This window comes from Apium graveolens, chromosome 4 (genome assembly GCF_009905375.1).
Source record: "Apium graveolens cultivar Ventura chromosome 4, ASM990537v1, whole genome shotgun sequence".
Classification (NCBI taxonomy): domain Eukaryota; kingdom Viridiplantae; phylum Streptophyta; class Magnoliopsida; order Apiales; family Apiaceae; genus Apium; species Apium graveolens.
The window spans coordinates 146,320,123-146,334,578 of NC_133650.1; the positions used below are offsets into that span (position 1 = coordinate 146,320,123).

Genomic DNA, 14,456 nt, shown 5'->3' on the forward strand with positions numbered 1-14,456 from the left:
CAATTTCACAGTGTTCTTCAAAGAAATCAACATGATAACCTCTGTCACATATTTGACTTATACTCAGTAGGTTGTGTTTAAGTCCTGAGACCAGAGCTACTTGTTTAATTATGACATTTCCAAGATTGATATTGCCATATCCCAATGTTTCTCCAATGTTGCCATCTCCATAAGAAACACTTGGGCCAGCTTTCTCCACAAAGTCTGATAGCAGGGCCTTATTTCCAGTCATATGTCCTGAACATCCACTGTCCAGAACTAGAATATTTTTCCTGTTGCCCTGCAATCACAAAGACCACTAATTATTAGTTTTAAGGACCCAGACTTGCTTGGATCCTTTGGCCTTATTAAGTTTGTTAACATTTGCAGCGGATTTAGCATCAGAGTTTATGTTAACATTTTTCTTATCAGAACTTACACTATCAGACTTTGAATCAGAATTTACACTAGAAGGAACAATGGAAACTTTCTTCAAAGAAGGTTTTATTTGATAATAATCATAGTACAAGCTATGATATTCCTTACAAGTATAAATGGAATGCCATAAACTACCACAATGAAAACAAGGATTTTGTGGTTTGTATCTAACAGACTGACTCTTAACTCCAGACTTTGAAGGTAAGGAGTTAATATTCTTATTCTTCCTGCAAAAAGAAGCCAGATGGTTAGAACTTCCACAGTTATGACATGTTTTCCTAGAAGCATCAGGAACAGGTTTATAATTATTGCTTTTATTCACACCTTCCTTTCCATTCCTATTTTTCCTAGGTGATTTTACCTTGTTTGCATTCTTAACATCTTTCAGCTTATGCTTAAGCTGCTTCTTTGTCATTAAGCCTATGTTCACTTCAGCTGTCTTTTCCTGTTTTAGTTTGTCAGAAGTTAATTTCTTTGTAACTTCTGATTTTTCATTTTCAGACTTTACAGTTACAAACTTAACAGGTTTTAACTTTGGCTTTTGCTTACCAACATACTTAATTTCTTCAGTTCCTTTATCATTCTTATCTTCTCCATAACCTAAGCCCTCTTTCCAGTTTCCACTACTTAGCAAATTTTGAGTTGTTTTGCCAGAGTTAGTCCAAGTCCTGATAATCTCTCTTTCCTTTTCTAACTCAGTTTTTAGAGATTCATTTATTTTTAGCACTTCATTCCTAACATAAAAAGCATCATCTCTATCCTTCTGAGTTTGATGGAACATGACTAACTCTTTTTCTAAGAAATCATTTCTTTTCTTAAATGCAAGATTTTCAGAAGTTAATCTTTCACATGTTAAAGTTTGATCTCTATAACTAACAAACATGGTTTTAAGATATCTTCTCAACTCATTAATATCATCAGTATGAAAAGCATAAGTAGTCTGAGGTACCTTTGTTTCAGCAGCTTCAGAACTGCTCTCAGCACTTTCTTTATCAGCATTTGCCATCAATGCATAGTTTTCCTCACTTTCAGAGTCTGAGGTGTCTGTCCAGCTTTTCTGCTTTGTGACAAGAGCCTTGCCTTTGTCACCCTTTACCTTCTTACAATCAGGAGATATGTGGCCTTTCTCACCACAGTTATAGCATTTAACATTGGTGTAATCTCCTCTGTCAGACTTTCCTCCTCTGCCTTCAGATCTTCTGAAATTCTTCTTATCAGAACTTATGCCTTTCCTGGAAAACTTCTTTCCCTTCCTGAACTTCCTGTATGCAATCTTTGTGATTCCTTTCACCATAAGAGCACACAGCTTCATCATCTCCTCATCAGCATCAGTCTCAAGCAAGCTTTCAGAATCCTTGTCTTTCTTTGAGGAAGCTGCTTTGGGGAATTCTTCTTCAGCCTTAAGAGCAACTGTCCTTGACTTTCCTCCTTTCCTCTTGCTTCTTTGTTCCATCTCCAGCTCATGAGTCTTGAGCATTCCATAGATTTCTTCAAGAGTTGTTTCATCAAGATTGTAGTTGTCTCTTATTGTCGTTGCCTTCAAATCCCGGCATTCAGAAAGAGCTAACAGGAACTTAAGGTTTGAATCTTCAAGAAAATACTCTTTATCAACCAATGACAAATCATTCAAAAGTTTGACAAATCTATCATATAAATCATTCAATGACTCATTAGTCTTTGAGTCAAAGTGTTCATACTCTTGAGTGAGTATTGTCTTCCTGTTCTTCTTAATTGTGTTAGTTCCCTGACACCTTGTTTCCAGAGCATCCCATATCTCCTTAGCAGTCTTGCAGTTGATTACCCTGTTTGACATTACATTATCAATGGCACTATGCAGTAAGTGTCGTACCTTAGCATCCTTAGCAATTGATGCTATGTCTTCAGCAATATAATCACTCTTCTCCTTTGGTACGGTCTTTGCTGCTTCACCTGCAACTGCAACAGCGAGCTTGGTTGGTTTGTGAGGGCCTTCCTTGATTCTATCAAGGTATTCTGGATCTGTTGCTTCCAGGAACATGGTCATCCTTACCTTCAATATGGGATATTCAGATGGTCTCAGTATAGGAACTCTGATGGTCTCATACTGACTCTGAATTTGTGTCTTTGGTGGTTCCTCAGTTTTGGTAGGCTTAGTTGGAGTTTCTGTGTCCGACATGATTGTGTTTGGATCTTTAACTGTATGTATGTTAACAGATAGGCTCTGATACCAATTTTTAGGTCACACACACACTGTAGAGGGGGTGAATACAGTGTATAGTACACTCAAATCGAACTTTAAGAACTTAAGTAACAGAAAACAAACTTTATTGAAACAATAAACTCTGTTACAGTATGGAATTGTTACCTCTCAGTGATGAACAAATATCACGAGAGCTGCTAGGGTTACAATGAATAATCTTCTCTAACAATGATAACACTTATAGTGTAAACCCTATGTCTATGTTTATATACTACACAGTTACAAGATAATCGCTAATTGATATGGAATATAATTCTGCTTCCTAAAATATATCAATCAGATATCTTTTCTTCCAAGTATTCCATTCTTTACAGAATTCCTTCTTCATGCATATCTCTTCTTATGTTTATCTTGATCTTCTTTCCTTTAATCAGCTACTGTCCTTATCTGATCGTCCTTCAGCACTTAAGTTCTGATATCTATTCTCTGATGATTATCTCCTGATAATATAAGTACTGATATCCTTAAGTCCTGACTTTCAGTATAAGTACTGATCAACAGTTAAGTACTGATTTATCCTGTTCAAGTAAGATCTGAAAGCTAAACATAAAACATATTAGCCATGACATTATCAAATATATCTAACAATTTCCTATATCATTATTGCTCCTAATCAGTTTATTCCATTACTAATAATGTATATTAATAACTCTGTATTGTATTTTATTTTTGTTCAACAATCTTCTTTTTTGGCAATTACAGGTGTAGAAAATAGTAGTGTAGTGGCGAAGAACAGAAAACCATCTTCCACGCCTTCAGATATGAACAGTACCATGTGTGCGTGACCTATTAACTTAATTCTCCAAATTATAAGATATTATGCCTGTTTTGATTGGAAAATAATTAATTTGGAGTTATTTATTTTGTTGCAGATAAGAAATGTAGAGTACGTGGTCCTAATATTGAGACGATGTTTACAAATGCCATGCGTATATTTTTTTGAGAATATACCGTTTTGAGAAATGTTTTAAAACTTTACAAAATGTAATTTATTAATTCCACTTTCTTCAACAAAGGAGATGTATACTCACTTATTTGTTTACTATGCAGCTGTGAAACGTAAGGACTTGGTATGTCCTCTGTGAATAACGGTGACGCATCTTCAAACTTTAATCCCATTTTCGAACATGGGCGAATGAGACAACCTGGTGCGTCTCATTTATGTAGAAGTTGTCATAATCCCCATGAACCAAAGTTAAGAATCAGTGAAGGAAAGAATAGATGTCAAGCATCTCCTGAGAAGAGGAATTTGATTTCAGATTTTGAAAATGTGGTTAAAACTGACAATTCAGAGTCCAGTGATTCAAATGTTGGAATTGATGACATGTACTATGATGACCTTGATGGTGTGATATTGAATCAGAATTTGTGGCGTGAATATATGGATCTTGGTCCTCCGTCAAGGTTGTGCAATAAATGTGGTGCTACTATGTGGAATGAAGAGCGTAATAATAAATCATGTCCGCGTAAAGAGCCCACATTTTCTATGTGTTGTCGTAATGGTCAGATATATTTGCCAAAAGAAAGGCCGCCACCAGAACCACTAGCTTCTTTGTTACTAGGTGGTGAAAAATCGAGGCATTTTAAACAGTACATAAGAGTGTACAACTGCATGTTCCAATTCACTTCCACCGGTGGTAAGATTGATAACTCGATAAACAGAGGTAGCTCTCCGCATTGTTTTCGCTTACAAGGTCAAAACTATCATTTGGTTGGGAGTTTAGTACCATTAGATGGATCTTCACCCAAATTTTTCCAGCTCTACATATACGATACGCAGAATGAGGTTGAGAATAGAATCAATACAATGGGAGGTGCTTCTGACAATGTTGATCCAGATATTGTCGAGGAACTTTTAGGTATGTTAGACAAGAACAATGAGTTAGTCAAAGCTTTTCGCATGGCTCGGATGCGGTTTGAAAATGAAGATCTGGATGAGTTTAAGTTAGTCCTCATATCATCTCAATCTTCTAGCGGTAGACCAAACCATATTACTCCATTTGATGAAGTTGCTGCTTTCATTGTTACTGATGATACGGATACTGGTGGTTTTAGAGACACAGTTGTGAATTCCAAATAAGAAGGATTGATGAGGATATATGAAACAAATCAACATTTCATGCAGTTGCAATATCCACTACTGTTTCCTTGGGGAACCGAGGGTTGTCATAAACGTATACCTCTGATAAGCAATAAATACTCTAAAATAGAGAATTTAGATGGCGGTTTCAGTGTCATATAAATCTGGAAATTTGCAACAGTTCAAGATTGTTGAAATATCTCTTCAAGTACTGTTTAAAGGGTCATGAAACTGCTATAATGTTGTTGAATAAGAAAAGTAACAAATCAGGGAGTGAACAAACTGCAAGATCCGTGAAGAATTTGGATGAGGTAAAGAATTTTCTTGACGGTAGATATGTTTATGCATCTGAAGCATCATGGAGAATTTTTGGGTTTGACATTCACCATCATTCCCCAAGTGTTGAACGCTTACTAATACATTTTCCCGGTCAGAAGTACCTGAATTTTCAGAATTCTGCAGATTTGGAGAATGTGTGCAATAACGCGACTTCCAAAAAAAGTAAACTAGAGGCTTGGTTTGGAGCTAACAGTGAATTTCCACAAGCTCGAAATTTTACGTATTCTGACTTTCCCACCCAGTTTACATGGATAAAGAAAACTGCTAAATGGAAGCTTAGACAAAGAGGTGATGTGGTTGGGAGGTTAGCAAAGGTTCATGCAACAACTGGTGAATTATTGTATCTTCGAATGCTGTTACTTAGATGTAAATGTGATTTATCTTTCTCTCAGATGCACACTATTGATGGAACTACATATGATACATTTAAGGAAGCATGTGGTGCTCTTGGTCTGTTGAATAATGACAAGCAATGGCATGATACTTTGGAAGAAAATGCATTCTCAGCTATGCCAACCCAAATTCAGGCTATGTTTGTTAATATACTAGCAAATTGTTCAGTGTCTGATCCGCTTGCACTATGGGAAACACACTTGCTAGCATTGTCAAACGATGTTCTTTATATTAGGCGTAAGATTTCAGATAACATTCATTTAACACTGTCCGAGTATGAAATCCAGAAATATGCTTTAGCAGGTGTGTGATCAGTATTAAATACATGATACATTTGTTACTTTGTAGTATTATTTTTATTATTTTTATGTAGATGTCGGAACATTTACCAACGTTTTTTTGTGTGCAGAGATTGAAAAGTTGTTAAATGATGTTGGTAAGTCCTTAAGAGATTATCATATGATGCCATTTCCTGAAGAATGATTTTTCTACACTTTTGTCAATCATCTCATTGTTGAGGAAACTAGCTACAATAAAGAAGAATTGAGACTTAATCATGATAAAGCTCATAAAAATCTGAACTCAAGGCAGCTGGATGTATATAATGCAGTTATTGATAATGTAAACAAAAATAAAGGTGGAATGTTTTTTGTTTACGGGAGCGGTGGATGCGGTAAAACTTTTCTTTGGCAAACTCTTTGTTCATGTTTTCGATCAGAAGGAAAGATTGTTCTTCCTGGTGCAGGCTCAGGAATTGTTGCTACACTTCTTCCTGGGGGCCAAATAGCTCATTCTAGGTTTAAAATACCGCTTAAATTAGATCAGAGTTCTATTGTTGGAATAAACATGGTACATACATTGCAGAGTTGATGCAGCACACAAGTCTTATAATATGGGATGAAGCTCCAATGCAGCATCGCTATGCATTTGAAGCCGTGGACAGAAGCTTGCGAGATATTATGGCTGCCGTTGATGTAGAACGAGGAAAAAGACCCTTTGGTGGTATTACAGTTGTTTTTGGAGGCGATTTTCGACAGATACTACCTGTTCTGCCTAAGGCTGGAAGGGCTAAAATAGTGAATGCATCATTTAACAAATCCCGGCTTTGGAAATCTTGCAAGGTCTTTCTTCTCAGTCAGAACATGAGATTACATTCAGGTAATTCTGAAGCTAAAAATAAAGTAATAGCTGACTTTAGTAAATGGCAACTTGAGATTGGAGACGGAAGAGTTGAATGCATTGATACTCATCATGTAGATGTTGAAACTGAGTTTGTAGTTCCAGATGAATATGTTGTCAAGAGTCCCTTGAAAAGTCCCATTAAAACCCTAATTGACATTATATATCCAGATTTTTAGAATAACTTGCGTTCACAGGAGTATCTGAGATCGAGATCTATTTTGACTCCAACAAACGTTGTAGTTGATGACATCAATGCACAGATTCTTGAAAGCGTTCCGGGTAATGTGCATACTTATCTCAGCCAAGATTCAATTGAAGACAGGGGTGTTGAAGATAATGACTTTGATTCGTCATTTCCAGTTGAGTATCTAAACTCCATAAATATGCCATGTATGCCTAAACATGAGTTGAAAGTAAAGGTTGGAGTTGTTGTTATGTTGATGAGGAATTTAAATCAGATTATGGGTCTATGCAATGGTACAAGGATGATAGTTACTAGCTGTAAAAAAACAGTATAAAATGTCAAATTCTCTGTGGATCTCAAGTTGGTACGAAACATCTAATTCCAAGAATCGATATGGTCCCAACAGACACGAATTGGCCATTTGAATTAAAAAGAACACAATTTCCTCTCCAAATATGTTTTGCCATGACTGTGAACAAGAGCCAAGGTCAATCATTGGACACAGTTGGATTGTATCTTCCTCGGCCCGTATTCTCTCATGGTCAGTTATACGTTACAATATCCCGTGTTACATCTCCAGAAGGACTACATATTCTTATTGATGACGATAATGGGAAAAGCACAAATATAACATCAAATGTTGTGTTTGAAGAAGTTTTTTACAACCTTCCTAAATTATGATCATATTTGATTTAACTAACTTATTGTAATTGTTTGACCATGAGTATTTTGTACTTGAAATCCTTATTTCGTGGTATGTGATTTGTTTAACAGTTGAATTTGTTTTTATTATAATTTATGTCATTTTGTTTGGAAAAACAATTTATTGTATTTAAAAATAATAAAAAAGAATGGCATGTATATAACAAAGATTTATAATTAGTTCCCACTAATCCATCTAACTAACTTGATGCTGAGCCAATCACATTGATCCTCATCGTATCAAATAATAATCTATCCAATCAAAGGATATGTTTATGATTCAGTTAAAGGCTGATTGGATTATCCCTTTACATGCCTTATGTCATGTATTAAAAGGGAAAGATCAAGTCCGCAATATATGTTTGTCGTGCACTTCATTCAACAGCATGTCATCAATTATCATTCCCGTTAATGTAAGGTAATGGACTACAAAAAGACTACCACATCGGTGTGATATTCTAAGTTCATTACCTCCATTAAGAATAGAACATGTAAGCTCTCTCAGGAGTTGTGATTTTAAATTCTAATAATAGATCATCCTGTTTAATTTAAATTACAAATTGTTTTCACAGAATCTTGCAAATATGGAAGCCCTCATGTTTGAACATATTTTAAGTCTTGACAAATCTAGGTCAGATTGGAAGATCAAGCAATAGTTACAAGAATGTGGCCTACTGTGTCTTCTGAATCAGAAATAACGAAAGGCTGGAATCTCATTCTTCTTGATGATGATGTAACTACCTAATCTGTTGATTTCGTTCTATATTGATTATGTTTACATTTTTAGAATGGATATTTATGATTATACTTTGCCACTTTATACTATGTCCTGAATACTCATATTCATGCATTTGCTTTTGCTGATACTTGGAAACTTATTGGGAAGAATATTGTTGAAGGAGTTGTTTATATTATTGACACGTTTATGGTTAGGGATGCTTCTGGGAATTTAAAGCCTGTTTCTACAGACACATCTATAAGATTTACAAATGCTACAACTTTCCAACCATGCACCGATTATGTTATGATTCCAAAATACAAATTTAAATTTATGGATTTGGGTGATTTGATGGATGAAGCTAGAAAATATGGTCCTAAAGAGAATCCATAATTTGCCATAGGTTACTTCATCTTTCCTATTTTGCTTATTATTATTCGTATTAACAATTGTTATAAAAGTTTTGACTACAATCCATGTATTTATAAATTGTAGATATAATTGGAGTTGTTGAAGACTTTAGTTAAGTAAGAAAAATCCCCACTAAGTTTGGAGATAGAGATATTGTTCAATTCAAGATTTGTGATGCAAGGTTATTCTTTTAATTTAACATACAATTTTTTATTAATTTTTATGTCGTTATCAATTTTGGGACCTTAATCAATAAATAATTAAATGTTTACTTGATTACATTGTCGCAACAAGCACAAGGTTGGTATATGGGGAGATATGGCGAAAGTTGTCAGTGATCAATATGAGGAATATAACCATGAGGAAAATGTTATTGTAATCTTGACAAGCGTAAAGCTAGGAATATACAATGGTTTGATTTTTAGTATTTTATGCTATATACTAATTTGTCAGTAAGGTTATACACGGTTATATTAGATTACATTTTATGTAAGATACGTATTGTTTTAAAACTTTAGATACGCTTCAAATCAGCAGCTTGGCATCCTCGAAAGTATACTTCAATCTTGATGATGAGTGTGTACTTGAGATGAGAAACATGTACAATCTTATAAACATTTACTCCTTTTCCATATTTTGTCAAGATTGCATATGATATATACATTATATAATGTGTAGGCTTGAACTTGAAGGCTACAAGCCGTCGAGGGATGATGCGGATAATAGCTATGCATTAACATTGGCCTCTCCTTATGAGTTTATAAATCTGAAAACATTAGTTGACAATGTTGCTGGCAGTGTTGAGGTTAATTCTTTTTTGACAGAAGTTGTAGATCATTATCTTAGATTTATATGCAATATAATTTCCATTTATAACATTATCCTCAAAATTATCAATTGCAGAAGAAATTGTATTGTGGTTTGACAATTGCTAAGTTGGAGGAAGGACATCATTGGTTTTCATATTCATGTATCAAATGTCATTTAGAAGTTGTTGAAGTTGGGAATAGATTGAAATGCGGTAAATGTAATCACACTTTTCCAGTTGCTGAGAAAAGGTATTGACACATAGGAAATAATATATTTAACATTCGGTTGGTACAATTTCTTTGGATTACGAAATATTAAATTATTTAATAATTTTTTTCACTCACAGATTCAGTGTAAAGGCTGTTGTTGTGGATCAATCATTCTCATGAAGCATTCTTTTCATGAATTGTGTTATGAAACGGCTCATAGGATGCTTCGTTTCACATCTTTATTTGAAGCAAACAAAGGTTCAATCAATTACATTTTTAAAATTTGTTTCCATATTATAAATTGTTTGCAATACAGACCAATTATATTGATGACTTAATTGTCAAAACAGGAAGAGGTAGCTGCTAAAGTGTTTCCTGCATTTCTACATGTCATGGACGGGAAAGAAATTATTATTGTTGTTGAAGTTCATGCAGCCAAATATGTTTCTGAAAATTTTATCATCAAAGCCCAAGACATGTATGATTCAAACATGTATGCCATGTCAACTTCTGAATCATCCAATCATGTTGATTTCCCTACCCTTGATTTGTCAGAGGTATGAGAATTTTTTCATAAATTACTGTTATTGCATATTTTGGAATATAATTAAACATTATTGACTAAACGTTTGCATTATAGTCATTTGATCAGGCTGAGAGTTTAAAAACCCCTGGATCTTGCAAATCTGTCAGTAAGAAGATAAAAATGGTAAATAGTAATAATAGTTTTTTTGAGTTAATCTCTTAACGTATGCGTATCTTACATTAAAATGCTCTAATATTATAGGAGAAGTGATGATGTGCATCTATTTTGTGGCATGGATGCGACACTTGATCTTGCAATCCAATTTCCTAAGCTTTTATTTATGATATTTCTTTATCACATTGAACTCTAAACATTATTTCCGGTTGTTTCAAGTTTGTTTTCATATTATAATCTATGAAGATTGCTCTTTGGTTTTGTTTGTCGTTTAATTCAAAATTTTGGATAATCACATTTTTAATGTTTAATGCAATGTTAAGAGGAACACCAAATTTTCGATTTCTGCTTTTAGTTATATATGTTACAGGTAGTTAATCTTATATAGTTATAACTGTTTGAAGTTAGTTATTAAGGAAAAAAACTATTTTATAAATAAAACTCAACATCCATTCCCCAACAGTCACATCTCTGTACCTTTTTTTGTATATATAGAAGTCTGTCATTATGGTTGAGATTAGTTGATCTTTAAACATTTTAGTAAGAATACCAAAAACACAAAACAGGTAATCATGGAACATGTTGAACGTGTATGGGAATTCCCTGCTCAAGGTTGGATCAAGATAAATGTTTACAGTGAACTTGTTCAGAATGCTCCTGAAGGCCAAAATAGAAATGGCATTGACGTTGTTGTGAGAGATTCAAATGGCTTTCTTCTTAGATTAACATATGGCACCATTCCAGGCCTAACTAATCTGAATAGTGCTTTATGGGCTGTTTTGATAGGAATGCATAGAGCATTTCAAGACCAGTATGAACGTGTTATCATTGAGACTGATAATATCCAGGCTTACCGTGAATGCAAGTACTACAGAGAGGACGGATTAACACCACATACTAGGAGCACTTTCAGATTTATCCTTTCACGTCTTAATGATCCTTACATTCGTTATGAAATTAATTTGGTACATTCATAAAGGAACTCTGTTGCAAGACGCTTGGCATCTATTGGTAGACAAAATCTCCATGATTTGCAGACATTGGACCGACCTGTTGACAACATTCAAGAATTTCTTAATATGGATTTAAGTATTGGCCCTCCACAAGCCCGGTTTCAAGATGTTGAAATTGATAACCATAAACCAGTTCAAGATGGTGTTGCTGTGAATTTCTAAGCATATTCAATTATTTGTGTTTGTTCCTGTTAATTATATATAAGTACTGAATCCTTATGTAAAAATGTAAAAATAATGTACAAATGGGTTTTATATATCAATGTAAATAATTATTGTACTTAGTAAATATGTGAATGTGAAAATATGTTTGATTTGATGTTACATGGATTCTCCATTCCTATTTATTTCGATTACCTACATTGCTGTATTTTGTTACTGACATGTTATTCAATGAAAGTCATGATTATGTTTATTCCCACAAGGCAAAAATATGTTGGCAACTATTTTTATTATTACAAGTCATAATGATGTAATAGTATTTTCCAATAATCCAACTTACTTCCATTTAATCATTACGCATTTCTGAAGTTATAACTCTTTAAAGTAGAGTAGAAAGTGAAAAGTTTTTCTTCACATTCAATGCAGTTAATTGGAATACATAAACCATTTTATATTTATACAGAGTTGGAGAACTCCATGTTTTCCCTCCTTTACATATATAACCGTTGCATTTAGACCTTATCATAATCAGTTATCATTCTAATTCTGCTTCATTACCAAATCACTATCTTCACTACATCATGGCAAACTTTAACATTTTCACCATTAATACTGATATTATGTCTATATTGTTTGCATTCATAATACACGATCTTGATAGCTTTCACATATTTGGAAAGTTGTTGATGACATATTTCACCAAAGCAAGCCGAATCCAAGTTAAAGAGATGTTGCAGAAGCTCAAATGGGATGCTCTATACCAGTACCATAAAGTTAGGCGTGACCAATTCCATGGCTTTATTCGTTTTTCCATTTCTCTTGAAGTTGAGCAAGCTATATTTTATAACTCGGTTCGAATGCTTTTCATGCGCAATAATGTGGATCATAATCTTCAAACTCTCTCTTTTCTCTCCGGTAATCATTTTCCATCTTATTTTAGTTTTGTTTTTTTAGAGCCGTGTACAGACCATATTAAAAAGATCAGGTTATTGAAGAAATGTCTCATATTGTTGGAATGGTTGATCTTAAATCGAAGTTAGTAGACATTGTTCATTTGCTTGAGAATATGTACTGGTACATATCGGATGTAGACAATTTGCTTCCTCTTTCTAAATTTTGTCCAAATGCAAGAAATAAAGACCCGATAAACAGGATTGAAGGAAATCCTTTTGGTGAACAGCTTTGGTATTCACTTTGTGAGTTGACTGTGAAAGAGAAGTACCGTGAAAAAGGTGAATTTTATAATCAACGTTTAACCATGTCACACATATGGAATTCAGGTTGTGGTCATTGCAAAGTGCAGTTACTTTTGTTCAAGATTTTGCTTGGTGATGTTTGTGATTGATGTTTTGCAATTTTATTGAATTTAGTACGAAAATTAAAACATTTGGTAGTTTAAGTTTTGTAATTTCTAGACTTTACGTTGAATGGAATATTATTGTTTGTTGTTGATCAAACTAAGATGAAGAATGTGCTATAATATATGTGTTTTGAACATGTAAATGAAGTTAATTTGGTATGTAGTCCAAGATAGATTGTGGCATACAATATTTTGTTACAATAAATAAAGATATGATAGAGATAACAATTATATAATTATAGATTTTGTGATGCCAAAACCATAATTACAAATTAGGCAGAATACATAATTGGGCATATTTTGGCCAGAATCAATCATGCCATAGGAAGATAACCTTAAAGTTATTAGATGTGGTCAGTTTGTAGCAGCAAAGAACTTACGAAATCCCCGAGTCTCCAAATTTGTGGTCATTGAAACCATCATTGTGAAACTATAGTTTTCATGAGTATTATGAGATATTAGTTATAATAAAAGTGTAACTCACATAGTTTTGAAATCTACATGTGGGTTATTATATCCACTTTCATTAAACCGCAACTACATATGTGCAATTTATAGGCCATGAGTTGATACTATGATTAGGTAAGTACCTTAATGAAATCACCCAAGGAATTAATACATAAGTCCAATGTTATCTTCAGTCAATAATTATTAATAATTATAACAATTTAGTAATAGCAAACATGGCAAATGCCATGTTTGCAATGATACGTCTTAAAGTGAAATCCATACCAAAACAATTGGCGAATGTATCAATATTACATTTCTTTGTTGAAAGCATAAGTTAAAAATATTGGAATATCGGCAGACACGCAACCATGGTCATGAAATGTTTTCACTCGAATTCATCTCCATTCCATTATTCCCGAACTAATTTCCCTGGACGTTCTCTGCATAAAAAAAAAGAACATTTGTATCTTTAAATATGTGTATTCAAATGGAGGTAAACAATCAGTTCAGTATAAACCAAAAATAGTTTATGTAAGTTCAGCAATGATCGTCAATTAATATGACCATACTGTATAACAGAGTTTCTATTATTAGAGTTCTCACCAGACTTTGGGGTCTGATGTGTAAATATCCTTTGCACTCCATATTTGTCAAAAATGATAGCATCAAACCGACCAGCTTTCCAGTTGGTGAACACAATAAAATCTCCCAGGTTGAGTTGAATATATGCTGGAATTTTATAGAGACCAAAATCCTTTTGTCATATTTGGAAAAAAAACCTGTAAACACTGTATCCAAAGGGAAACAGTGGAGAACAACATCGGGAATATGTTTTCCAAAGCGTGCCATGAAAGAATATGGAATATCCTGCATCAAAAGTTAAAACATATTTATCCTATGTATTTCAATTATGTATATAAAAATTTTTCCCGATTAAAGCATTTTACAAGTTTATAAGAAAATAACTTACAACTAAGCCATCATAGATTGTATTCTTATTAGCTTCAGCTAAAATTTTCCATCCAGCTCCGGTAACATTGGCTGATCATGTTTGTAAAAAGTATAATTACAATCATGACTTAAAATA

General features: G+C 33.7%; 1 protein-coding gene across 1 annotated transcript; it reads left to right on the forward strand.

Annotated features, from left to right (window-relative positions):
* Window positions 1–4,975: 4,975 nt before the first annotated feature.
* On the forward strand, window positions 4,976–8,647 carry LOC141719052 (uncharacterized). The gene is made up of 6 exons (XM_074521437.1): window positions 4,976–5,771; window positions 5,842–5,904; window positions 6,333–6,760; window positions 6,845–7,069; window positions 8,168–8,269; window positions 8,423–8,647. Exons 1-6 carry the CDS (start codon window positions 4,976–4,978, stop codon window positions 8,645–8,647), a joined length of 1,839 nt encoding a protein of 612 aa, XP_074377538.1.
* The last annotated feature ends 5,809 nt before the right edge of the window (window positions 8,648–14,456 follow it).

Coding starts and splice junctions, on each gene's coding strand:
- LOC141719052 (XM_074521437.1), top strand. CDS start 4,976: ATGTTGTTGAATAAGAAAAGTAACAAATCAGGGAGTGAACAAACTGCA. Junction 5,772..5,841: donor CCAGAAATATGCTTTAGCAG/GTGTGTGATCAG, acceptor ATTTTTATGTAG/ATGTCGGAACATTTACCAAC. Junction 6,761..6,844: donor TTGTAGTTCCAGATGAATAT/GTTGTCAAGAGT, acceptor TTGCGTTCACAG/GAGTATCTGAGATCGAGATC.